This window comes from Equus caballus, chromosome 7, assembly GCF_041296265.1.
Source record: "Equus caballus isolate H_3958 breed thoroughbred chromosome 7, TB-T2T, whole genome shotgun sequence".
Taxonomy (NCBI): Eukaryota; Metazoa; Chordata; class Mammalia; order Perissodactyla; family Equidae; genus Equus; species Equus caballus.
In genome coordinates, this window is record NC_091690.1 from 94,250,777 (window position 1) to 94,276,837 (window position 26,061).

Genomic DNA, 26,061 nt, shown 5'->3' on the forward strand with positions numbered 1-26,061 from the left:
GAACTAGAATGACTTACAACTAGGATATCCAACTATTTACTGGGGCTTTGAGGAGAAAAAAAAGAGAGGAAGACTGGCAACAGATGTTAGCTCAGGACCAATCTTCCTCACGAAAAAGCATGCCTAAAAAAAAAGAGAGACATGAATAAATTGAGAGTTTGTAATATGTATCTAATAGTATATATGTATGTATAGCATGTATGTATGTACGTATCTAGTAGTATGTGTAATATGTATCTAATAAATTGTAAAAGAGAATGGAGAGAATGATGCAGATGCAATATTTAATTCTGAAAATATATTTTATCATGAATTTAATTATATATATTGAGTAACTTATTTACATTGTGACGGAACAGGAAGAGTCAAGAATGCTGCAAGATTTTTATTAGGAACAATCAGAAAGATCGTATTGTCTTTACTAGAGAAGGAAAGACCATAGCTGAAGGAGGCTTGCGCAAAAGATGACACTGATTTTGGATACCTTAAATTTGAGATGACTACATATGATGGATGAGTTAGCAGCTGGAGTTGAGAAGACAGGTCTAGCCCGGATATATAAATCTGGTAATCCTTGTCAGAGATGGTATTTAAAACAATGGTCATGAATGAGATCACTGAGATAGTGAGGGTGAAGAGAGGAAATGGCCAAGTACTCAGCCATGAGTTAGTCCAGAGTTGAGATGTCTGAGAACCAACGGGGACTGACAAGTAGAAAAAAAAATTATCTCAAGGAGAAGGATTGATCAACTGTGTCAAATGCTGATGATAAAGCAAGAAAGACAAGAATCAAAAATTGTCCTATGGACTTGTCAGCAGTGAGATCATTAGACAAAGTGTGCAAACATTTTTTAAATGTGCATACATATATTGCTTATGGATACACACACATATGGAACTTTATGCCAAATTCAGGCTAGGAGCATATGAAGAAAATTTGGCCTCTTTTCCACTTTAACAAGACACACCCCTTATTAGTGGCGTCAGATTTATAGTAATACTAAAACAAATCAATGTTCCAATCAATTCAGTGTATAAAACCATCAACAGGGCTAACTTAGGTAAGCTTGTAGCACAAAAGCAAATGATAAGCCTGCTTCTCTTCCAGCTACACTTTGTGGGAATTTCCCAGTGATGCTGGGAAGAAAACAGAAGTACTAAATAAATCATCGTCCTTTGAAATTTATAGCAGTTAAACTTTGTTTTCTGGATTGAACTACAACATCAGATCCTCGCTGGTACTACTTCAAAAAGGAATTGCTCACAACAGTCAATATTTGGCAAGCTTCAATTAAATCATAAATAATAAACAACGTCCAAATTTTTCTTCCGGGTTAGCCTTGATGAGCTTTAGTCATCATGTATGCAATGGTGATGGACTAGCAAAGACTGGACAAGACAATTTTTAAAGTTAATGGCATTAGCTTTAAACGGCATAGCTTTGATATGTCTTATGCAGTTGTACCACGTGTATCTGAATGTGAAAATATGTTCTAAACTATTTTTTCCTGAAACAGAGGAAATGGTAAAATAAATTTTAGTAAAACTCCAAAAATAAGAATTCAGTTCTCTTATAAAGTCGAAGAAACAGGGAGATCTCTGAACTTCTGTAGTCACTGAGCTGGGTGCCTAGGATAAAATGGCTTTTTTGGGCTGAGAATTCCCAGCAGAATTGCAAAGGGAGTGTGGCAGGTGTTCAAATCTTCTCTGGCAGATCAGGAAGAGAATATCCTCAGGATTAATTACAAGTGAATTAACTGATCTTGCCTAATGATTTCACAACAGATTTACTTTGCCTAGTAACTGCTCTATGGGCAAAGTTATTTTATAAACTACAATTTATTGTATTGCCTGGTGGGGTTGAATTGGCTGGTGAGGTGCATGTATCTGGAATTAAAAACTCAGAGACCAATTCCATGTTTCTGTATGTTTTGCTTATTGCTCATGCACTGCGCAGCAGAAATCCAGGACTCGTCTTTACTGTTTGTTTATTTATTTTTCACAAAGAGAGGAGAATTAGTAAAAACTACACAGCAAAATGAGAAAGAACATGGGTTCTGACAGGTGTTGGGCCTGGACCAATCCTGGCTCTACCACTTAGTAGCTGCTTGAACATGGGCAGGTTAAATAGCATGATTAAGCCTCAGGTTTGTCATTTCTAAAATGGAGATTCTTAAGAATTTTTTGCCTGTAGGGCTGCTGTGAGGATTCAATGAAATAGTGTATGTAAACACACTTTGTACAACACCTGGCATAAAATAAGCATTCAACAAATGCTCATTTAAACACACACATACACTCAGCACCTAGTGATTTTTTTCCAACGTTACTGAGATATAATTGACAAACAGCATTGTCTAAGTTTAAGGTGTACAATATATTGACTTGATAACGTTTATATCTTGCAATACGATGACCACCATAGCATTAGCTAACACCCCCATCATGCCACATAATTATCATTTCATTTTGTGGTTTGAACATTAAGATCTACTCTCTTAGCAACTTTCAAGTACATAATGCAGTATTGTTAACTATAATCATAACGCTGTGCATTACATGTTCAGAACTTTGTCATCTTCTCAGTGGAAGTGTGTTACCCTTTGACCGACATCTCCTCATTTCCCCTACTGCCCAGCCCGTGGCAACCACTATTCTACTCTCTGTCTCTACAAGTTCAGCCTTTTTAGACTCCACATATAAGTGAGATCATACAGTGTTTGTCTGTCTTTATCTGACATATCTCACTTAGCATAGTGCCTTCAAAGTCCATCCATGTTGTTGCAAATGTCAGGATTTCCTTCCGTCTCATGGCTGAATAGTATTCCATTGTACATATATATGCCATGTATTCCTTATCTGTTCATCCATTGAGGAACGCTTAGGTTTTTTCCATACCTTGGCTACTGTGAATAATGCGGCAATAAACATGGGGGGCAGTGCAGACATCTTTTCAATATTTTGTTTTCAATTCCTTTGGATATACACTCAGAAGTGGGATTGCTGGATCATAGGGTAGTTCTACTTTTAGTTTCTTGAGGAACCTCCATACTGTTTTCCATAGTGGCTGTACCAATTTACATTCCCACCAACGGGGCACTAGACTTCCCTTTTCTCCACATTCTTTCCTACTTCTTATTTCTTGTCTTTTTGATGACGGCCATCCTGACAGGTGTGAGGTGATGTCTCATGTGGTTCTCGTTTGCATTTCCCTGATAATTAGGGGATGTTGATGATGATGTTGAGCACCTTTTCACGCACCTGTTGGCCATCTGTGTGTCTTTTTCGGAAAAATGTCTATTCACTTCCTCTGTCTGTTTTTCAATCAGGTTGTTTATTTCTTGTGGAGTTTTTTTGTTGCTGAGTTCCATGAGTTTTGTATTCTCCCTATAAAATATTGCCTAAAATTCAACTGCTAATTAAGCCTGTATGGGGCAAACTTTAGATATGTTATTGAATTTGAAATCCAAAATTCTTCTTACTTTATTTTTCTAAAGAGTAAATCTGATAATGCGACTATTATGCTAAACATTCAGCACCATGACTTCAGCAGCATACAGGGCCTTAAGTGGCTAACCCCAGCGCACCTCTCCTGCTCCTTCTTTCAGCTCTTTCCCCAGTGCCTTATGCATGATTTCGTTGAACGTCTTGTATTTCTAATGCCCGTGCTCTTCTCTGTTTCTTGGTTTTTCCTACTATTTGGCTGACTCCTCTACACATCTAAAGAGGGCTCAGCGTCACTCCCTGAGCAGATGCCTCTCCAGAGCCTTTGAGCGCAACTGTCAGCCTCCTTCACGGATTGTGGACTCCTTGAAGAGAAGGATTGTTTTAACCCTATTTCCAGTACATAAAAGGTCTTTATAAATGTTGACAAGAATATTAATGCTTTTGGCATAAAGTTATTTCTGGAGTGAATGGCATCTCATATATTTAGCCACATTTTTTATCCAATCAGAATAAGCGCTCTCTGATAGTGGAAAGGAGTTATTAATGGCAGCAGAAGCAGGTTCCGTTTCCAAGAGAATTGTCTATTTTAGAGGAAGAACAAATCAGACACAGAGAGACATACCAAGGAGTGCAATGACTCCCACAATAAACTTTTCTTCATCTATAAGAGAAATTAGAGGGCTCGTTAACTAGAAACTTATCTACCATCTTCTAAAATAATAATATATATAAATCAGGATGCTGAAACCCTGAACCTTCTTGGCATGCTGTCCTAATCATCAAGAAAAATTTGTCTTTGGTGAATGATACTGTTCTCTATATTTTTCTCTATTAAAAATGTTTTCTAATTTAAGAAAAAGAAAAATTACTCTTCTTTATTTGTACAAGATGAAATGAATTTTATTGGAATAATAAAAGCTAACGTTTATTGAGTGCTTACCATGTGGCAGTACTGTTATAAATGTTTTGCCTGTATCATCTCATTTAATACAACCATCCGTTAAGTTAGTCATGATAGTTACCTTGTTTTATGGATGTGAAAACAGAGGCAGCAGAGGTTACAAGATGCATCCCAAATCACAGAGCCTCTATAGAAGTGGGATTCGAGTACAGTTGTTCTGTCCCAGGAGCTCAGCCACCACGCTGAACTATAGCCATACTATTTGAAAAGTGATCTTGTAGGTATGAGACGAAGCTAATTAGCACACAGAATGCCTAACTAATTTACTCAGTAAATTAGAATATTACAATTATATCTTACCTGACATCAGAAAAAGTCATCATCTCATGTCCCTTTTGTCCCCTCTCGATAGTAGGACAATAGTTCTGAACGTGCAAGAAGTCTGAGAGATGACCTAGATGTTCTCCATTGTTTCACATAATGCACTCTGAGTGTCTAGGGGTTAAATGACTTACAATAGGTGCTACATCTAGTTTGGTGCTCAGCTAAGAACAAAATTCTCATGGAGCACTCTTAAATTCCCTAAGGAATTAGAGCCAAGTTCAGTATAGATCCTCTTCCTGAGATAACCTCCATGAGAAAATCTTTGAGCACTTGCAAAACTTCTGTTACACTTGTGTTTCACTTGAATTTAGAATTCACGTTTGCAAGACTAACACACAGCCAGGGTACTGCCATCTCTTGGACGACGGCATAGCTGTCTGGTGGCTTTATTTAAATGTTTATAGAATGATTCTATCACTCAAGTCTACTCAATTCTAAACCTTTCTGTAAAAGTATAAATCTTTATTAAGGGAACAATTAGTCTAGATATAGATTAAATCATAGCATTATGTTTAAACAAGGGGATGATTGGGAAATTAAATGAAAATATTTGATTTCAACTAAGCATCTTTCTTGCTACCTACACTATATTTTCCTATAATTCCAAAGGGAATAGCCTTAAGTCTTTGTTTGACCAAAGGTATTTCAGGTGTCTAAAGCTCTGCATTTATTTTATGAAATAAATAGGTGACTCATTCCCTTTGGCCTTTTTCTCCATTATCGATTTAGAACTATTTCATAAATAATTTTATCTCCCCTTTCATTGTAAATTCTACTTTTTATTCTGTGTGGCTTAGAATAAATAAAATGCCAAATATGCATTCCTTATTTCGTCTAGTTTCTATATAATGAAGCTTTTCTAAATGGGAGAAAGAATTTCTCCCCTTTATTGACCTCTTCCTATCGTTTTGAATCAAGAGCTTTGGAATAACAATCTTTAAATTTTAAAGAGTCATCAATGGTAAAGTGGATTATCTGACAACTTTCTTGGGATGGGGAGACTATAAATCCTAAACAAAAAGTGCGTAATGTTGTAGGCCACATCCTGATTTCAGAAACACCAAAAAGTGAAAAAATTGTGTGTCTAAGAATTGGCGACATAAATGCTCATGGTTTCGAGCTCAGTCCTATAACACATCCTTTTCCTGAGATGCCCTCAGTAAGGGACTTTGAGGAAATTTGTAAAATATCATCCCGTATTTGGTAAGTATCCACATTACCTATTACTCCTAAACTTATGCAAGATAGAAGATTTCCAATTGCAAGATGACGTATTTGAAAGGGCATGCCCATTTCCCAGGCATTTTAAAATCACATTCAGACTGAAACAAACGTGATGTCAAGCAGTCCTATATAACGGTTTCTGCACAATCAGTTCCAGGAGATCCTCACACAGGCGCTGCTCTCCGCAGCAAGACACAAGAGTCTCCGCTAGCAGTTTGAGGACCGCTGTGGGTGTGTGTACCTTTGATTTACGTTAAATTGCATCTTGGAGACATTAACACATGTTTTCAGCAGCCTGGCAGCAGTGGTACATTCTATTTAAATCCAGAAAATAATATGATAAACACATTTACATATTTTATTATATTTAACAATCTTCAGTGGTCCCAGATTCAGACTTTCACTGTGACAGTGAACTGACACCTCATCATTGCACCTTGTAATTAAGCTCAGTGATTTACAGCCTCACATTCACTTGTCACAGTAACTCTATTCCTGTTGTATAATCGTAGATACCTCATCCTACTTGGTTCCTGCCTGCTCTCTGAGCCTTATTCCCCAGGTTTTCTCTTTATTTTACATGAAATCTCCACAATAAATTCATATTTTGCTTGAGTTAGCCATTATTGGTTTCTGTTATTTACAAGCAAAAATCCCAATGAATACCTAATTTCCTTTGAAAATGCTATGTAAAATGGAGACTCATAGTAATTTTTAAATTTTTACATTTACATATAGAAAGATTCTAGAGATACCAGATTTATACCTCCTTCTATTTTGTAGCCCAGAATATTTGTTAAATTTGAGCTACCAAGTAAGCTATGCTGCAGATGTGATGGTTCAAGGTCCCAGGCAAAAATCAAAACTCGATTAAGCAGATCTATTTATTAAGAAAGATTTTCTGTTACTATCAGATTTGAGTTTGAGTTTGATCATATGGGAAATATTAAAGGACATTTTTAGGCAGGGCTGACACATATGTAAGCTGGGATTCCAAGAAAATTGTAAGGACATTTGTTTTAAGTGGCCTCAAATTTGTGCATCATCCAATAGGGAGGCACTTCGCAAGTAGGTAGTAAGCAGGGTCTGCCTTCCATTTAGAGAAGCCCAAATAGATGGATATGTTTTCTGCCCACATTGTGATAAGCGGTGGCATTAGCGTTAGATATAAGCTTGGTTACCTGGATGTTCTTCTCTGCTACTCTGAGTCCTAAGGAAGTGACAGAATTATGTGATTGTGTAAGATAGAGTGGGCAAAAAGATCTAAGCGTGGTGTTAAGAGAACAGAAGGGCTGCTGCTAGAATCGTGTAGCTAAAAATCTCAAGAATTCATCAGCTTCAGGCAAGGCTGTATGAAGGGGGCATGGGGGCCAACCACATTGCCCGGATTCAGCATTTCTCTCTCCAGACTCAGGTGTTCTTTTTCTATGTTGGGTCTATTCTCAGATACGTTCTGACTTAGTAATGACCCTCAGCACTTTTTCCTCAATAATTCTTGAAAATAAAAAATTTATATATTACTTTACCAAATCTGGACCAAGACCCTGATCAGCTGGGCTTGAGTCTTATCCTTTGTGTTGATATAGTGGTAAAGTTAGAGTCACACAAGCTGCATGGAATTAGCAGCCAACAATATTTCTCATAAGGAAAATCAGGGTATGATTATTAGGTGCAGGGAAAGTAGAAGTGTGACAGGCAGAAAGAACAGACGTAAACATTTGATGACTCTTTGAATCTACTTTTCTTTATATCCCCTCAAGTGAGGGATAATCATATTTGGTCCTGGCATTTTGGGTGTAATTATGTGTGTAAGTTGTTATTTTAGATTGGCTAGGGATGTGATCCATTGTTTAGAGGGTAAATGAAGTGATGTAAGTCTGATTACAAAACTGCAAAAACTATGTCAAGCCATAATTCTTTCTGGAATTAAAGAAGAAGTCTGATCACCCATATTGAGCACAAAGGTTTAATCAGTGAATTGTCTGGGAATCAGAATTCCCTATTCAGTGCTCTGTATCATCTGTATTTCTGAGGAACATGCTGTCTAAGAACAACCCCTGTTGGGTCTTGACAAGTCTCCCAGATGGTCTCACAATTGGCCCCGTTGTGGTCAATTAAAATTAGTTATTCCCGCCTCTGAATATATTTCAATACAGTGAAATACTCTAATTCTTAATCTCTGGAAATGACAATCAGCTAAGTGGAAACATATTGCTTTACACAGTTGCCCAGAAGTACCACCCGCCAGAGCAGCCTGTGGGCACACAATGTGCTCACTGCTCATGTTTGGGTGGCTGCACGATCTCCACGCCGCCAGCGTGGTCTTCCCCTCGTGGATCCGGGTACATCATCCGAGTCCGTCGTAAACATTTCCAGTGAAATAACGTTCTGTTCACTGCTTTACCTAGCACCTGAAAACTGAACAGAATGAACAGAGAACAGAAGGAAAAAAGAAAGAAAAAATATAAAAGACAAAAAGGGGAAAAACTTTAAGTGAAGACAAATTTTTAGTACAGACTACATACGCCAATTTTTAAATATTTTATTAACTTTATTCTCATTTCTGATAAAGTTACTCAGGTGTGGATGGTTTATGTTGGCACATAAATACTCATATCAGATGTACTTCACTCATCTTTCTCAATTTTATTTATCTTAATTTTATTTTATAGACATTTTAACTTTTTATTGTGAAATAATTTTTGATATAGAAAAAGGCATAGCAAATTAATATAAAATGTTCTCCTGTAGCTCTACCAAAACCTCTAATGTAACATCATACAGAGTGACCATACAATTATAGGACCAAAAAATTAACATTAATACGATACTGTTAGACAAACTATGGACCTTATTTGAAATTCACAAATCTTTCCACTAAAAAACTATAAACATAAAAAAGGTAAAAAAAACCCTAAATATCAAATATCTAGAAATAGCAAAGATATCTCTATGTACAAAAACAATAGGAGAAATCAAAAAGGGAAAAGTAGACCAGGTTATTAGAAAAAAATTTGATTGCATGTTCAAAAATATCGCAAATAGGCATTAAAAGAATGAAAACTAGGGTATTTTTAAACAATCTGAAGAACACTGCTGTTAGAACATCTCTATGTTCCCCTTATTGTAGCTTACAAGCTTTTAAGTATAGTGATAATGTATATTAAATTCTCTTTAAAAACCCTAATCCTGTGCTTTGTTGTATGATAAGTACAAATATTTGCAAAAAGTCATTACTTCAGTGAATAAAGACAACCCCTCATTTGTGTAAAACATTTCATGGTGTTGAAATTCTAAATGAGCTTTTTAGAATTTCAACTCTTCACTAAAGAGGAAAAATTAGACATGGCTTCTTTCAAACTGAGGCAGCTGTACCCACTCTCCGCGTGATAGGAAGATAAAATAGGAAATGATGTTCAAAATCAGGTGGGAATTGTAAGTGAAGATCTCTTAAATTTGATGTATTCATTCATTCGGTTATTCATTTACTCTGCATAAATTTGGTTCAATTTGCTTATGGTGCTCATCAAATTGACTCTCTTTAGAGTCATTATGTGTCTGAGATGTACTTTACCATCACATTGTTGGCTTCTGTAGAGACAGAACAAAGTCTAAATCCTGTGGGCTTTACAAAGTTTTCTGCCCTCCCTTAGTCTGCTTGTCTAAAAGGCCCTCAGTTGCTGGGGCAGAGACAGAAAAGCCTGAGTGTACTGAGGCCAATATGATTGAACAGCTGTCAGGGTTGAGATTCACATGGCTAAGAAACCAGGGCCTCCATGTCAGAAGTAACAAACATTTGTCTATGAATCTAGGTCAACTGTGATAGGTTCAAAGGGTTAACATATCTGTCTGTAGTGGAGCTCAGCAGAGAGAGTCTACTTATGAGGCCTGGAAGAAGAAATGAATTCTGAGCATCAAGAAGCCCTTTGAGTGCAACACACAGGTGTCAGGGATGTAAGAGGACTCTAACACTGTGGTCTGAAGGGAGTGAGACTCCGATGGGTCTGTGAGTATATTCCACCGGGGTCCAAGGTGAGCAGCATCCAGATTACAGTAGAAATAAATGCTTGCTGTTTTAGAGGGTGCTTTCAGAAACTAGCGTCAATTGCGGATGATTTTATAAAATAACATATACGAATAGAATAAAACAGAGTTAAATGTAAGGCCAAATGAAGTTCCATCTTTTTAAATGAATGTGCCAATGCTAATACATCAAAATTTTAATTGAATAAAACAAACATTCTTTTACATTGCAGATTCTACTCAGTTTATACAAATCCATTATATCTCATATTATGAAGGACTTACCCATGGACAAAATATAGAGAAATGCTGTTGACATATTTAAGGAAATTGTTAATATTTTATCACTTCTTTGTAATAAAACTATGTTTCTTTCCTCAGAATAAAAGCTTGAAAAACAAACTCTTGTCAGGACGCAAGCTCTGTGGCCTCCACGCAGAAGAGGTGAGTAACTTTTCTCTTCTTCTAGCTTCAACCGAACACAAACAGTATTAGTTCCAGATTGTTTTTTAACCCAGACATCTGGTGACTTTTTTCTTCCTCTAACATAAATGCAAACATTGGAAGAAGGAAACAAAAACATGTTTAAAACTTTTAGCTATTTTTGGATGTTTAAATATTGCATATCCAAAAAGAAAAAAAAAATTTAAGCCAGTTATTTCCTACAATGATTTTCTGGATTCCTTCCTTAACTGCATTATCAGTATTTTCTTAATAGCAAATACCTGGAGGTCCATGAAGTTTTCATTTTTGTACCATCCATGTGATGTCTACAAAGTTTTGCAGTAACAATAAACAGTCAGAATGAGGATTCTGGAGTTGATCATAAACCTTAAGAAACAAATACATTCATCAGTTCTACTTGCTGGGCAAGAAAATTGTCTCATTTTTTTTAGGGGAAAAAAAGCCATTCTGGTTAATGCAGGTTTAACTAAAATCCATTTCCTGTACTCCTGATATCTCAAATCCATCGGTACTTTATGATCCCCTATTTAATGTTGTAGAAATGTAGCTCATAGTCAGTGATTCTTAGTAACAGAGGTCGTAGAGATAGTGTGGTAGTAAGTGATTTCTTGCTACCTCAAAGAGAGGAGACAAGAGTCGCTGTGTTTTGTTGGATCCTCCAAGAAGTGCACACAAAGTTGGGATTAGTTGTGCAAGGAATTTGTTAATGGGAAAGCCTGTGACTGACAAGGAACAGACATGAGAGTCTTCCTACCACAATGCAAATCTGATCTCTATGAAGGAAAGGGGAAGGAAAGAGGTTTGGATAGAACAAGAACAGTTTCCCCTTTGTTCCATAGCAGTCTAGAAGTAAGGCACAGAGCTGGTGAAATACCTCCATCATTTCCTAAATATGTAGCTACTTCTCTTTCCAGAATGCTTTTCCTGTTACTATTACCTTCTAGCAAGAGGGACAGAGAAGATCACCTGGACTCACAGGCATTCCTTTGTAGGAGTCCAGCTAGGGCGTGAAGGTACATATCTCATTGCACCCTACTCACCAGGGTCACCTGCTTAGCTGAGTGGGAGGAGGCTGGAAAATGTCATTAGGTTGGTGATCATATGCCTATACAAAACTTGGGATTTCTTTTATTAAAGAAAATGAGAATACACCTTGATGAAAAATTCATGTAAAATTCATCATTATGAACACTGCAGTTAGAGTCTAACATGCAATATAACCATCCTTTTATAATGTCTTTACAATAATATTGAGTATGAAATGAATAGGAATTTTCAATACATAGAAACTAAAGGTTGATGCACCACAAATGAATCATTAAACCAAATGGCTTGTAGACATGAGTCTGTATGGTGTTTCTTTCATTAAAGTTTTATATTTGGATAGAAATAGCCTCTTATATTGTTTATATTTGATTGGTTTCTAGAAATATTACATGCATAGTTTGCAGTGTCTGGATATTACTTATATGAGGGTAGGCAGGTGGAGGTAAGTTATGAATAAGGGCTATCCAGATTGAAGCTCCACTCTGAGATGGTTGACATGTTCCCAGGGTCCCCATAGCACTCAGATACATGAAAGAGAGATGGCTTCCAGCAGAAGATGATTTGGTGGGGTTTAGAAACAAATGAACTAACAAACAAAAACAACCGGAGCCTACCTGCATGTTTTAGTCCCTTAGTTCAAGAATGCTTCAAACTTTTTCTTCTTCTCAATTCCTTAGATCATATATTATTTCTGCCTTCTTATTTACGAATTCCTAGGTGCGCCATATATTACCATTGTATAATGTTGAAACGAATTGATATATGTTCATTATAATTTATTCATTTGCCCTATCTCTTTATTTGTTTATGGAAAAAATTTAGAGTTTAACATTCTGGTTGATGAGAGAGACATATTTTTTTCTGCCACGATAACACTTCGAAAGAATATGGCGGCAACTTTAATTGTTTGTTTTCCCACCACCACCACAAAATGGTAATGTCTTCTATTGGTTTAGCAGCTAAAAGGAGCTTATCTTGTAGATCAGTGACCCTAAACACTTTCTACTCGTAGATGAATAATATATTCAAATCCCATCGACATGCAATGTATTGCCAATGTTTTAATTTGCTAAGGCAGAATATTAAAAACAATGGAGTCTACAACAAATATCACTACTCATCATCACTATTATTTTATGAAAGAAATGCTATTTGAATATGAAAGTGTAGGAAAGGAAAATCTCAGAGCCTAGCTAAAATGTTCTATCATGGCCACCTTCTTCTTATGTCTTCTTCACCTTCTTCATCTTGTTTTTATTATAATTATAACCATCATCATCACCACAAACTGTAATTTCGCTGTGGACTTGTGAGAATTTCATGACTTACAGTCACCACCAATGATTTACATTTAAAATCATTAATATAATTAAAAGAAAATTACTAAAGTCCCCAATATTAGTAATATCTGCATTGTTTGACGATTACCCCTCTGACAATTATAACTTTTCAAAATGATGCTAACATGCTAAAAGAAAACAGTCAAAGTGTCAGTTGGGTGGGTTTCAAATCAACATACATTACAAGATAGAGATGCACTCACTCAAAATGTATTTATTCTTACTCTGCCTACTCTCATCAGGTATTCAGAAGGATTTTGCTTTTTAACTCACTGAAAATTAGAAGGCTGGAATATACAATGCAGAGAAGTGATGAGTGATGAAGTGATGAAAATTTCTAAAAAGTTATTTTTAAATAACCATAACTAAGCTTGAGAAATCTAGTTTTTCATGTTACTTAGTGCAGGAAAAAGACATGTAGGTTTTATTATAAATGAATCTTGCATAATACAAAATTGGTGTTTTAATAATGAATACAAATTATAAAGAAAAGCTTAAATTATATTCTGTGCATTCAGTATAAGTATGCATTAAAAAATGAACACCCAAGGCCAGCCCCAGTGGCCTAGTGGTTAAGTTCGGCACTCTCCAATTTGGTGGCTCAGGTTCGGTTCCCAGCATGGACCTACACGACTTGTCTATCAGTGGCCATGCTGTGGCAGCACCTCACATACAAAAAGAGGAAGATTGCCAACAGATGTTAGCTCAGGGCGAATCTTCCTCAGCAAAAAAATATGTAAAATAAAATAAAATAAAAATTGAACACCCAAAAAGTTTAAAGTGGGTCCTTTCTAACACTTAAAAGATAGAGCATCAATTTTGTGTAAGACTAGGAGTGAAGTTGGGCAAATTGTGCACACCATAGGTAGTAGTAGTCTCTCATTCTCCATTGATGTTGGTCAACATCAGTTTGGAAAAAAAATGAAAGTGTGTTTTCCTAACAGACTATCCTGGCCACAAATGAGTCCTGGAACAGCAGGGAGAAGATGCCAATCAACTGTGCATTTGAAGTTGGGGAAGATAACAGAAATGGTCCTTAACTGAAATCAGTAGCACAAAATTAAGGATAGTCGCGAAAACCAGGATATGTCTTGGAGATGAAGTTAATGTAATAAGAGAGAAACATTGTGTCTGAAATTCTATTCTGGGTCACTTGGGAAATTTTGTGTCAGGATGACCAGAGTCGTAGTAAATGTAGTGTTCTAAAATAGAACTATAAATTCAGGGGGCTGACGACTCAAGTGTGAGTTTTCATTCTTAAGAGCCAGTAACAACCACATACACGCAATGATGGCTCTTTGTCTTGTGAAACTTTATGTCATTCATTTCATTCTCACTAACCATATGAAGAGAAAAGGGATGCCTTTTTACTGAAATGGAAAAATAGCAACAAGTTTATAAGTAATTACATATAGTAATTTGTAACAAATCCTTGCTCCATCTGGGTATAGAGTTTGAGTACATAATCCAGAATTGTTAATGTGTCAAACCCTTTCTCCCTTCCTCCCTTCCTTTCTCTCTCCCTCTCTCTCTAGCCATTCTCTCTCTCCCCTGTCTATTTCTCCACTCCCCGCTCCCCCATTGCCCCCCCCCCCCGTTCTCCTCACTTTCCCTCTCTCCTTCTCTCCTCTTCTTTTCTTCCTTTCTTATATTTTCATTTCATTTTTTCTTCTTTTTGTTCTCTCTGATCAACTTCCTGATTCAACAGATCATGAAATGCAGTTGGCTCATGATAGGGAGACCTGTGAAAAACTGGTTTCTAACATTAGAGCCTTGCGGTGGTCTATCATTTACAACACTTTCAATATTTTTCTCTAGTTGGTGATGTTTCCAGCATTAGGCAGGGATTTCAGAATTAGAACACAGTCATGACAGTGTCCCACTGTGCCAACTGTACTACTGTGCATGGTTAGAGATGTTCTGAATATAATAGGAAACTGAGTCACAGTACAGTTGCAGTTCATTCAATGAAAGACTCTTACAGTCGTATGCTTGGAAAATTGTAGTGTTTCAAAAATGTGAGTGGGCTTTATTTATTAAAGAGGACTTTCAGTTCACTAGGATATAATAGTCCCATGAGGATCTTGTGTTTATTATGTACTATGGTTAGCTACTTTTAAAACTGAATTTTATTGAGATATAATTTACATACAATTCACTTCATTTAAGTATACAGTTTGATGGGTTTGATCAATGTGTATATTTAAAATATAAAATGTTTCTATCAGCCTCAAAGTTTCCTCTTGCTATTTTATAATCTTTACCAGCAACCCCCAGCCTATGTCAGCTACTCACCTGATTTCTGTCCCTATCCTTTTGTCCTGTCTTGAATATCACGTAAATGGTATTATACAAAATTAGCTTCTAGTGACTGCATTCTTTCACATAGTAGAATAGCTTTTGAAATCCATCCACGTTGTTACATGTTTCTGTACTTAATTCATTTTTAAAAATTACCCAACAGGACTCTAGGATTCCATTTCATAGATGTACCATAATTTGTTTACTACTCACCAGTTAAGGGACATGTGAGTTGTTTCCAGCTTTTGACTGTTATGAATAAAGATACCATAAACATTTATGCATATATTGTATTTTATCTTGAGTAAATGCCTAGAAAAAAGTGCTATATAATGTAGTATGTATATGTTTAACTGTATAAGAATCTGTCAAACTGTTTCCCAAAGTGGCTATACCCTTTCACATTACCACTCAACTATTTTGTCAATTATCGTTTTTTTCATGTGACTATGATAATCTATTTGTTTGTGGCTTCTTTTCTCCTATTGAAGAATCAGAACCTATAATCTTAGATATAGAAAGATAAATAACTGAGGTCCTTATGTTAGAGTGTTTGAAACTGGATTTGCTCTGGAAAAACGGGAATGCATGATCATCTTCTGTGGCTTACTGGAACGTATTTCAGTGTGGTAGCCAAACATGTCTGCTGAGAGAGATTTCTTTGCCACTTTCTTTAAATATTACTCTTTAAACAATATGCTTCCTTTGAACAGGCTTCAATTTGCTCTTCCTGCCTAGAGTAACTGGAAGTCCAACTCCCAAAGCAGAGAATAAGCTTTTCTGTTTCACTTCCAAACTAGTTGGGCTCTTTTTTGCTTGGCAGCAAAATTTATTCTTGTACAGTTGGAAAGAATTTTAATCTGCATGTTTGAAAATATAGATGATATTAAGGCCCTAATCTATTTTTCTCTCTTGCAGTCAAAAAGAATCCAATCCCAGCTGAAGGAACTTCGTTACGGGAAGAAGGATTTATTGTTTAAGGTGAGCGTCTTTCTCTCTTCCTCCTCTCACTTGCTAGCTCAATATGTAAGCGACCTAACATATTATTTAGCTTAAATTTAATTTCCATATTTTCACAAGAATTAGAGTTGTGTTTGGCTGCATTGAAAATGCTTTCATTTTCTTTCCTACTTAATTAATGGAGATAAACAAAGATATGGTTTCCTGGGTACATTTGTAATCAAAGGCAGGCATCATTCCAAAGTGTTTAAAGTCTCTTTGTAAACTTCAAATACTTTAATTCAGCACTGAGGAGTATTGTATTTTAGAATATTTACATTAAGGAGAGCATATATGAAGCAAGTTTCCAGAGATGAGATCCACTGCTAGCCTACATTCTTGACTTCCAGATATCCCTGCATAAGTCTCTTTGTTATTAAGACTCTTTGTACTTAATCAGTGTTGATTGTTGATTGCCTTTGGTTATTGATACTTTTCTTTACAAGACTATCAAGTCAAGACCTATGTGTAAGTAGACATCTACCACAAACGACGCATGTGGTAGACTGAATAATTCCCCCCGCCCCCAAAGATATCCACTTGCTAATCCCCAGAACATGTGAATGTTATCTTTTATGGCAAAGGATACTTTGCAGATGTGATTAAGGATCTTGAGATGGGAAGGTTATTCCAAATTATCCAGATGGGCCCTAAAAATCATTGCACAAGTCCTTATAAGAGTGAGATAAGAAGGCCTAAATAAGAAGGTTGTGTGACCACAGAAACTAGGGGAGGAAAGGCAATGTAAAGGATTCTCCCTCATAGACTCCAGGAAGAGCCAGCCCTGCCAACACCTTGATTTTAGTCCTGTAAAATTCGTTTCAGACTTCTGACTTCCAGAACTGTAAGAGCATAAATTTGTGTTGTTTTAAGCCACTTAGTTTATGAAAGTTTGTTGTAGCGGCAAGAGGAAACTAATACAGACTTTTATCTCCCTTGAGCAGGGGAGATAAGAGGCAGGGGCTCTTAACTGTCGTGCTTGTGGTACATTGGCATTGCCAAGTGATTGAGTATTAGGCTCTTGGTAGTAGGAATAACAATTTGTTTAGTGAATAATAAGTGCTAATTACTTTTTGTGTAATATTCTTTTTAAAAATGTTTTCACCACAATGATCATCCCAATCTACGCATGTCAGGTTTAAATCAAAAAGGGGTGGTACCTCATTTTATTTAATGGTTGGAAAATTCTGGTATTTTTCCAATGAAAACAATAAGAACTTATCTCTTATCCTTGGCCCCTTTACTTTTGGCTTAGAGTTGTGGGAAAGTGTTCCTATTATGTCAAACAATATTTATTAAACACTCATTCCATGCAAGGCATGAATCTGGGCACATCTTGCCATTTGCTCTTCCATAAATAGTCTCCCTGCCATTCCTTTGACCTCATTTGTAACAAGATTTTCCCCAGCACACCAAGGAAACTGTGAATTAATTCTCTTTAGTGAGTGCTGACCCCCACCTCTCAGCACTCTGCTTGTTGTATGTGATAAGTAGATACAAGTATGAAACCCAAGGAATTGCCTATCTTTAATCTTTCATGCTGAGACAGTTACACTCAAGATATCTTAACTCCTACATTCAGCTTGGCCTTAGCTTTTTGCAGTCATCAAAAATAAATAGTTGAAACTGGCAAAAAAAGAAAAAGTGTGTGCATGTGTTTGTATATTTTCATTTACAAGGAAATTTCTAGTTCTCTGTGAATTAGTTTAACTTAATATTGGGAATGTAATAAAACATACTCAAGGTCCCTAGAGCTGATAAATTTTAGGTATTAGGCTGAAAGATTTGTATAAAGATAGATCATATGTGGCTGTTTAAATCTTTTGAATTTCATTTCTTAAGTTGAAGAGTTACAGAAAGAAAAGTTAGGAGAAGAGAATGAGGAAATCCAATCATTTTTAGTGATTTGCTTCTCTGTAATATGTCAGTTGTTGAATATAGATTTGTAGTTTATCAACTGTCAGAAATTGCCAGAATCAGGATTTATTGAAAATCTTTATGACTTAAAAATGAGACATTATTTGTAAGCCTTGTTATTTCACCTCACTTTGAGAGAAGCACTTATATATGGAATCAGGTGAATTGTGTATGAATAGAACATGAAGTTGCATAAATTATGATGCCTTCAGTTTACATTCTTCCAAAAAACTTTTGAACAGCAGGATTTTTATTAACTACGGTAACAAGAAGTCTGGAAGCATGAGTTTTATAGTTTATTCGGTAGCTAAACAGTGCCAAAAAGGACCCAGATTTTTTTGTTTGTTTATTTTTCCTGCCTTTCCATGTCACTATCTTTAACTTACAGCCTTGTTTTAAGCTTTGATTTCTCATTGTACTATGATAGTGGCTAAAGACCTATATACTATCTTCGTCCAGCTGTGCACCAAGGCAGAGAAGAAAAGGGGAAGCATTTGTCCTTCAGCATCATAATTTTTCTAGAGGAGAGGAATTTTTTAAGAAGTCTTTCCAAACTTGGTCATGTATCCAAGCAGAAGTGCGACCTTAGGGTTTTCAGCTTCTATTGTGAAAGATTGCTTCTTTTGTATAGAGAGTAAAAGGAAGACAATTTCTAATGGGGAGGCAACCAACAGTTTCTGCTATAATGCACTCATCTGCTCATCTCGATGGCAGCAAACTCATCTGATGTGCTTACTACTATATGGACAGTGTACATTGTAGGTCTTGCATAAACATATGCTAAATGAATGTATAAATGAGTACATACATACATACACACATAAATAAATTGATCAGGGCCATAAATAGTAGAAACTCACATATGTAGCCCTAGTGGATAAGTGATCACAGAAATTTATCCGTGAAAATGAGCCCATAAAATATCTTTGGTAATATTTTGCTGAACCCTGAGATGAGTAGTAAAAGGTTTTATTTCAAGTAGTTTCTCCATGAATCTGTTAAATTTTGAATGGATTTGATGGTTTTTAGTAAAAATAGACTTTTTAGTAAAAATAGACTCCTTTTACTTTTAGTAAAAAGGAGCCATGCTTGCTGCTGAAGAACTTAAATTTTATCTTAAAAATAATGGCATGAGCTGACAACTGCGAGACATGTTGATAAATTCAGTGTCCTTATTAATGTTCGAGAGCTGCCTTTGATGGGGGAAGGCTGCCAGCCGCAGTAAACAGTCTGCGCTGGAGAAAGAAGCGAGGCTGCTGACTGGTGCTTGCCCAAGACTTGAGTTACTCTTCATCCTCCTTTATCCCCCTGGAGCTGACATTCTCTGGAATACCTACTCCGGGTTGTGCTGCTCTATTTTACTTTTACATATAAACTTCTTTTTTTATTCTAAAAGTATTATTTTCTCACTGTAGAAAATTTTCAAAAAGTGCCAAAAAGTATAAAGCCAAAGGAAAACAAACTCCTATTATTCAGGAAAAACACAGAATGTTTTGAAATATTTCATATTTCTGTCTAGTTCCTTCTGTACTAGGCATAATCTGCCTTGCGATTAGCATATTTGTTACTATATATTATATATGATATATACTCTGCTTTCTCACATAGTTTTAAAACATAAAGATATCCTTTAATTATCATTTCTTCATTAAAAATTTAAATGAGTAATTTTCCATAATATATGTATGCCAAAAGGGACTTAACTCTTTCCTGATAGATATGTGTATATTCATATGTATATGTGTGTATTATGATTTTAATTTATATATGATAAAAAATGCTTTCTTATTTTTAACTTGAGGTATAGTTTTATTAAACATGTATCTAACTGTAAAGTAATTCACTAAAATTATTGGAAAATGTAATGTTGATACCTAGTACACATTACATTTTTTTTCGAGTTGAGATTTTTTTTTAACGTTGTTGAGGAATAACTGACAAATATAATCCTATGCATTTAAAATGTACAGCATAATGATTTGATAGACATATACATTGTGTAATTCCAACATCGAGATAATTAGCACACCTATCACCTCATATAGTTAACCCATTTTTGTGTGTGGTGAGAATGATTAAGATCTAAGCGCTACTCTCTACAATTTTGAATTATATAATACCCGCTACTCTCTTATTAACTATAGTCATCATGCTGTACGTTTGAATCTCAAAACTTTTTTTTACAATTGAAAATTTGTACCCTTGACATATATCCCCTCATTTCCTCTCCTCTCAGCACCAGCCCCCCCAACCTGCCAACTACCACTGTTTCTATGAAATCAGCCTTTGTTTTAGATTCCACATATAAGTGATACCAAGCAGTATTTGTCTTTCTGTGTCTGGCTTATTTCACTTAGCATTATGCCCTTCAGGTCCATCCATGTTATCACAAATGGCAGGATTTCTTTCTTTGTTTATGGCTGAATAATATTCCATTATGTATAGACACCACATTTTCTACACTTGATCTTAGTCAAAAGGCCAAGAAGCAATCAAGCCACCCTTGATGGCCTGCTGGTTAAGTTCAGTGTGCTCTGATTCAAGGGCCCAGAACCACACCACTCATCTGACAGGAGCCATGCTGTGCAAGTGGCTCATGTAGAAAAACTAGAAGGACTTACAACTAGAATATACAACTATGTGTATTTCCTTTCAGAAGGAAAAAAGAGAAAGATTGGCAACAGATGTTAGCTCAGGGCAAATGTTTCCCAGAAAAAATAAAAATAAATGGCCGAGAAGCGATATGCCACATTTTCTTTATCCATTCATCTGTTGAAGGAATTTAGGTTGATTCTATATCTTGGCTATTGGGAATAATGCTGCAGTGTGGAGACATCTCATTGAGATACTGACTTCGATTCCTTTGGATATATACCCAGAAGTAGGATTGCTGAATCATGTTGTAGTTTTATTTTTTATTTTTTGAGTAACTGCCATACTGTTTTCTCCATAAAAGCTGTACGAATGTACATTCCCACCAACAGTGTATAAGTATTCCTTTTTCTCTACACCCTTGCCAGCATGTGATCTCTTGTCTTTTTGATGATAGTAATCCCAACAGGTGTGAGGTATATTTCATTTTTGTGCATCTGTCTCTTATCAAGTTAACGTTTATCTCATGCACGTATTAAACCATTTTTTTAATGAACAAAAGCATTTTCAGTGCTATTAATTTGCAACAAGTGTCAATTTATCTCCAGGTCAATGAGCTCTGGCCCTAAACTATAGGCATCTTGCAGAAGAGGTTTAGAGGGGTTACTGATTTTATTTTCTTACCTGCTTTGACCAGCTTTAAGGTTTTAGAATGCATTTAGTGGTGCCTCAAAATAATTCTATGAGTCACTCAGGCCAGGTAATAGTGTTACCTTATCCTAGATCAGAAAAACAAGGCCTGGAGAAGTTAAAAGAAGTGTCTGCGATCATTAGAACTAGTAAGTGGCAGAGTTTTATTCTGAACTAAGTCTTTTGACTCCACTATATCACATTTTTCCCAGTTATATTTCTACTTTGTATCATAGGGTGATTTATACATTATATATATATATATATATATATGTATATATATTTTTTTTTTTGAGGAAGATTAGCCCTGAGCTAACTACTGCCAGTCCTCCTCGTGTTTGCTCAGGAAGCCTGGCCCTGAGCTCACATCCATGCCCATCTTCCTCTACATTTTGGATGCCTACCACAGCATGGCTTTGCCAAGCGGTGCCATGACCGCATCCGGGATCTGAACCGACGAACCCCGGGCCGCTGAGAAGAGAAACGTGCGAACTTAACCGCTGCGCCACCAGGCCGGCCCCTATACATTATATTTTTAAGAAATATTCTCTAATGCCCTCAAAGATCTAAAGAGCAAGCTTGCATAGCTGGACATAAAACTTGGTGACATGAAAAGAAAAAAATAGTATCTGTTGGTAATTAAAACTCAATGCATTTCCTTAAAAACATAAACATTTTCGGTACAAAAATATGATGCTTTTGGCTTAGAATTGGCAATCTACCCTACTAGTCATTAAAACAAAAGGATAAGGGAATGTTCTGTGGATTGGAAACAGGAGAAAATTAATTGACCTTGTCCAAGTCAATCCAACCTTTCAGCCTTGTGGCTTCCATGCTTAAAGCACGAGTCAACCAGCCTCATTTATTTTTTCATTGTTCTCTGGATAATGGAGTAGGTATGCAGGTTTAGAAGGACAGACAGGTTTCTTATCAGAAGTCATGACAAATTTACATTTAGTAAACATTATTTTTTCTCCAAAATTGTTGGGAATTCTCCAAATACTGAAAATCGCTAAAAGTACAGGACTTTTTAGGAAACCAAACCCAGAGATTTAAAGTGACTTATTTATGATTGCACAATTTCAATCTAAGTGTCCTGGTGTCAGGTTTCTGGACTGTTCAAAATTATTGATAGAAAGTGCGTTATCTGTCGGGCACTGAGCAAAGTGTTCTTTCCATTTGAACAAGATGCCTTCATGCTTTAGTGAGGGGCTTGAAGTCAATGGATACATTTCAGGAAGATACTGACTTCTCAGCATTTGTTCATAATTGTATAGGTTTGCGTATGGCATTTTTATTAGAGAGGAGCTTGTATAATTTACCATATTATCAAATGGTCTATAAGCCTCTAAAGTTTAACAGTTTAAAAACCATTACTTTACGTATGGACCCTCACCTCCTACCATTTTAAACACCCCTAGGTGCCGGTAAGCCGAGCTTTCTCTGGCTGTTATTGGGCATGAACCATGTTTGCTCCAAGTCTCTGTCTTTCTCCTTCTTACTCTGTTCACTTATTAAATGTGTATTCTATAACTGCCAGGTTATGTTATGAAATATTAGATGGTTATGTTAGAGACATTTTTTAAAAAAGGTTGATAACTTTAAATCATGTTTTTAGATTTTTCCATTTTAACCAAATTGTACTATTAATTCAGGATTTGAAAACGTGTTATGGCATACCACACAGGAAAGCAAAACATTTCAAATGATTTAAGCCAGGTCTTAATGTATAAATACTTTTAAACATGTGAATATCTTCGTGTATCCCATCCCTCACCCTGTGCTTACCCCATACCGTGGTTGTCTGTCGTGGTGCTCTTTCCCGCTAAGCTTGGATCTGGCCTAGAAATCGCTCTCATTCCAAGATTTGAAGCAGCTCCTCAAAGTCAGTCACAGTTGGTCCTCAGAATAAACCTACTCACTATCCCTGAATGAGCTCTAAATATATATATATACACATATATATTTTGAGGAAGATTAGCCCTGTGCTAACTGCTGCCAATCCTCCTCTTTTCGCTGAGGAAGATTGGCCCTGAGGTAACATCCATGCCCATCTTTCTCTACTTTGTGTGTGGGGCGCCTGCCACAGCATGGCGTGCCAAGCGGTGCCATGTCCGCACCTGGGATCTGAACTGGTGAACCTCAGGCCACCAAAGTATAACGTGCGCACATAACCGCTGTGCCACTGGGCCGGCCCCTCTAAATATTTTGCCTGTAGCTGCTCTTCAGTCTCTAGAGAGCTACTCTCCAGGATCTGTTGACCATTGTCTTACTATTGAAGTAAATAATATTTGTCACATATTTTCAGACTTTGTAGAGAAGTGGTCTATAAGCTAAAGAAGGTTAGAGAACAGGGCACAAGTAGGAATCCTTGTGCAGAAAATCAAAATGAAGACAATTAACTTTAGCCCTAGAACATTCTTCCTTGGGTCTGAGAGGGTGGGGGAGCCTTGAATTGCCGACCTTTTCCACCTATTCTTTTCCTATTTGTCATGTTTCCTGTGGGTCTTGCCTTAGCAAGCTGTCCTCTCTGAGAGCGGCCCCCAACCTTCACCAGGCTCAGGAACTTGGCACGTTTTCTTGCTGGATCGTATATAGAGCAGTGGCGCCCCCATGAGACCTTGGGGAAAATCACTCTCCTTGTGGGACTTGCCTGGGATTCTACTCTTTCCGTTCCAAGCACAACAGCTGCCAGTGGGTGCCCTGATTTCTTTAGATTCTAAAAGCTTCTTTTCTCAGGACATTAAAAAAATGTTTTTTCAGTGTGAGACATCTCTTTCTTCTCAGCACACTGAAAGTTCCATGTTTCTCATCAGAAGTCATCTTAGGTTCTGAAATTATAGATTAGAAATTACAGCCTTTTGTAGAGTTAAATTGGAGCACCCTCGACGTACTCGCTCAGGGACATACCACGTCCTCAAATGGCTTTTCAGCTCTCATTAAAATATGCAACAATTACAGTAGTATCTCTATTCTAAGGATAATTTTGTATCTGAATGTAAAAGAAAAAACAGGGAAGAAAACAAAGTAATTTCACTTATTACACAATTTTGAAAAATGCCGTTTTCCATATCCTTTATCTTAATCGCGTTACCAACCATAATTTCTGAAAACAAGAGCAAATTATTGTTCTCTTTTGAATACTTCTTTTGGCAACACATTTAGATGGTCCCCTTTGTCATGGCAGGAGACACTCCAGAAGCATATTTGTGAGTTTATTTGATTTACTTCATTTCATTTCATTGCTGTTACGCAGTTACGAGGGCGTTTGCTAACCTCCACATTATAAAAGAGAAGCAGCCAATTACCTCTGAGGGTAATTGCATAGAAAGCTGCGGCAACAGACACGATTTAGAGGAATTTTAAAGAGGAGAATTCTCCATAAATTTCATAGTTTATAAAAAGGGCTGTACAGCTTATGAAGGCAGGAGCAGAATCCCTCAGCAGTCCACACTGGCAGTCCTTTGCCACGGCAACCCCACCGCTGGGTCACTGTCCTGATCCAGCTCTTAAAGGAAGACTGCAGGTGTCTTAGTTTCTATGATTGTCATTTGGACTTAACAAACCTCATCTGAGAAACAAGTCAAATCAACTTATTACATAAGATTTCAACTACATAGCAGCGTCACATGAGAAGTATCCTGTGACACTCTCGATTCTAGTCTCTTGCATGATGTTGCCTCATCTCCCGACAGCATTGCCTCTGATTGTAAAGGCTCAGTGATTGAGGTTCACGCCATCCTAAGGCAGGTTTTTTCCTTCTTACAAGTTCTAACTGTTGGAGAATCCCCTTCTCACTCCTGATTATATTCGAGTTTTTGTACATATACATCTGATTCCCATACAGATGCCAGGCTCATATCTCTAAAGTAATGTGTTCTTCCCCACAGTCTTGTTGGGGTTCCTTCTTTAGTCTTTGTCTCCATTTGCCCTTTCTATTCTCTATGCTCACTCTTTCAAGACCCCTTCAGAAGGAGAATCTAAGTTTATGATACAATTGTTTTTCAGCCCCAAGAACATTTGTGGTTTTAGTCAAGGGTAGAACTCAATTTACTGCTAATGGTGAAATAAACTGGGGAGGTGAGGTGGGGTGTGTTATTTGAGTAGGCGGTGAAAATCCTGTCAGTGCCCTGAACTCATGCTACTCAGCCAGAAGCCAAAATTTACAGTCACCAACAAACATTTTTCCAGACTTCTTCCCAATTTTGTAATCTCTACTTTTGTCAAAGTCACTGCTAGCATACCCTTCCATTCCGACCCCAACCACTGCTACTCCAGCTCCAGAAATAGAACTGTGAAAATTCCCTGAGGCTAGAAATACCCACAAGGGGCATTTTAAATGATGTGCAGAAATTCTATGAACATATTTTGGATGAAATCTTTTTGCTTAATCAGTGCTTCTTATAATGAATCACTAAACCACAGAGCACCCCCTATGGGGTCTGGGAGCACAGTGCATGCTGGAAGAGGCGGAGAACAGCACTGCTAAGAGAGACTGTTTCACAACTTTGCCTAATCTCTCTATAGAAGGTCTTATACCAAACCTAAGCATCATCTACTGAATATTTTGTCCATTTCTTCTTCGTTAGTAAATGTATCTTGATGTGGTAACAAGAGTATATGGTTACAGCCAGGGGATCTGGTCTTTGTCAGTGTTTTCACTTAAGCAGTCACTTAGTCTTGTTGGGTATCAATTCCTCTGTCAGTAAACTATGGATAAGATTAATACAC

The 26,061-nt window shown here is 36.8% G+C and overlaps 1 protein-coding gene across 7 annotated transcripts in view; it reads left to right on the forward strand.

Moving 5' to 3' along the window:
- The window catches only part of LUZP2 (leucine zipper protein 2), a 457,863-nt gene that overhangs the window by 326,527 nt on the left and 105,275 nt on the right, over positions 1–26,061 (forward strand). For all 7 annotated transcript variants that reach the window (XM_070273451.1, XM_070273452.1, XM_023646186.2 and 4 more), the window contains 2 exons: positions 10,361–10,423; positions 16,051–16,113. In XM_070273451.1, the coding sequence (XP_070129552.1) occupies positions 10,361–10,423; positions 16,051–16,113 (126 nt within the window). The remainder of the gene's footprint in view (positions 1–10,360; positions 10,424–16,050; positions 16,114–26,061) is intronic.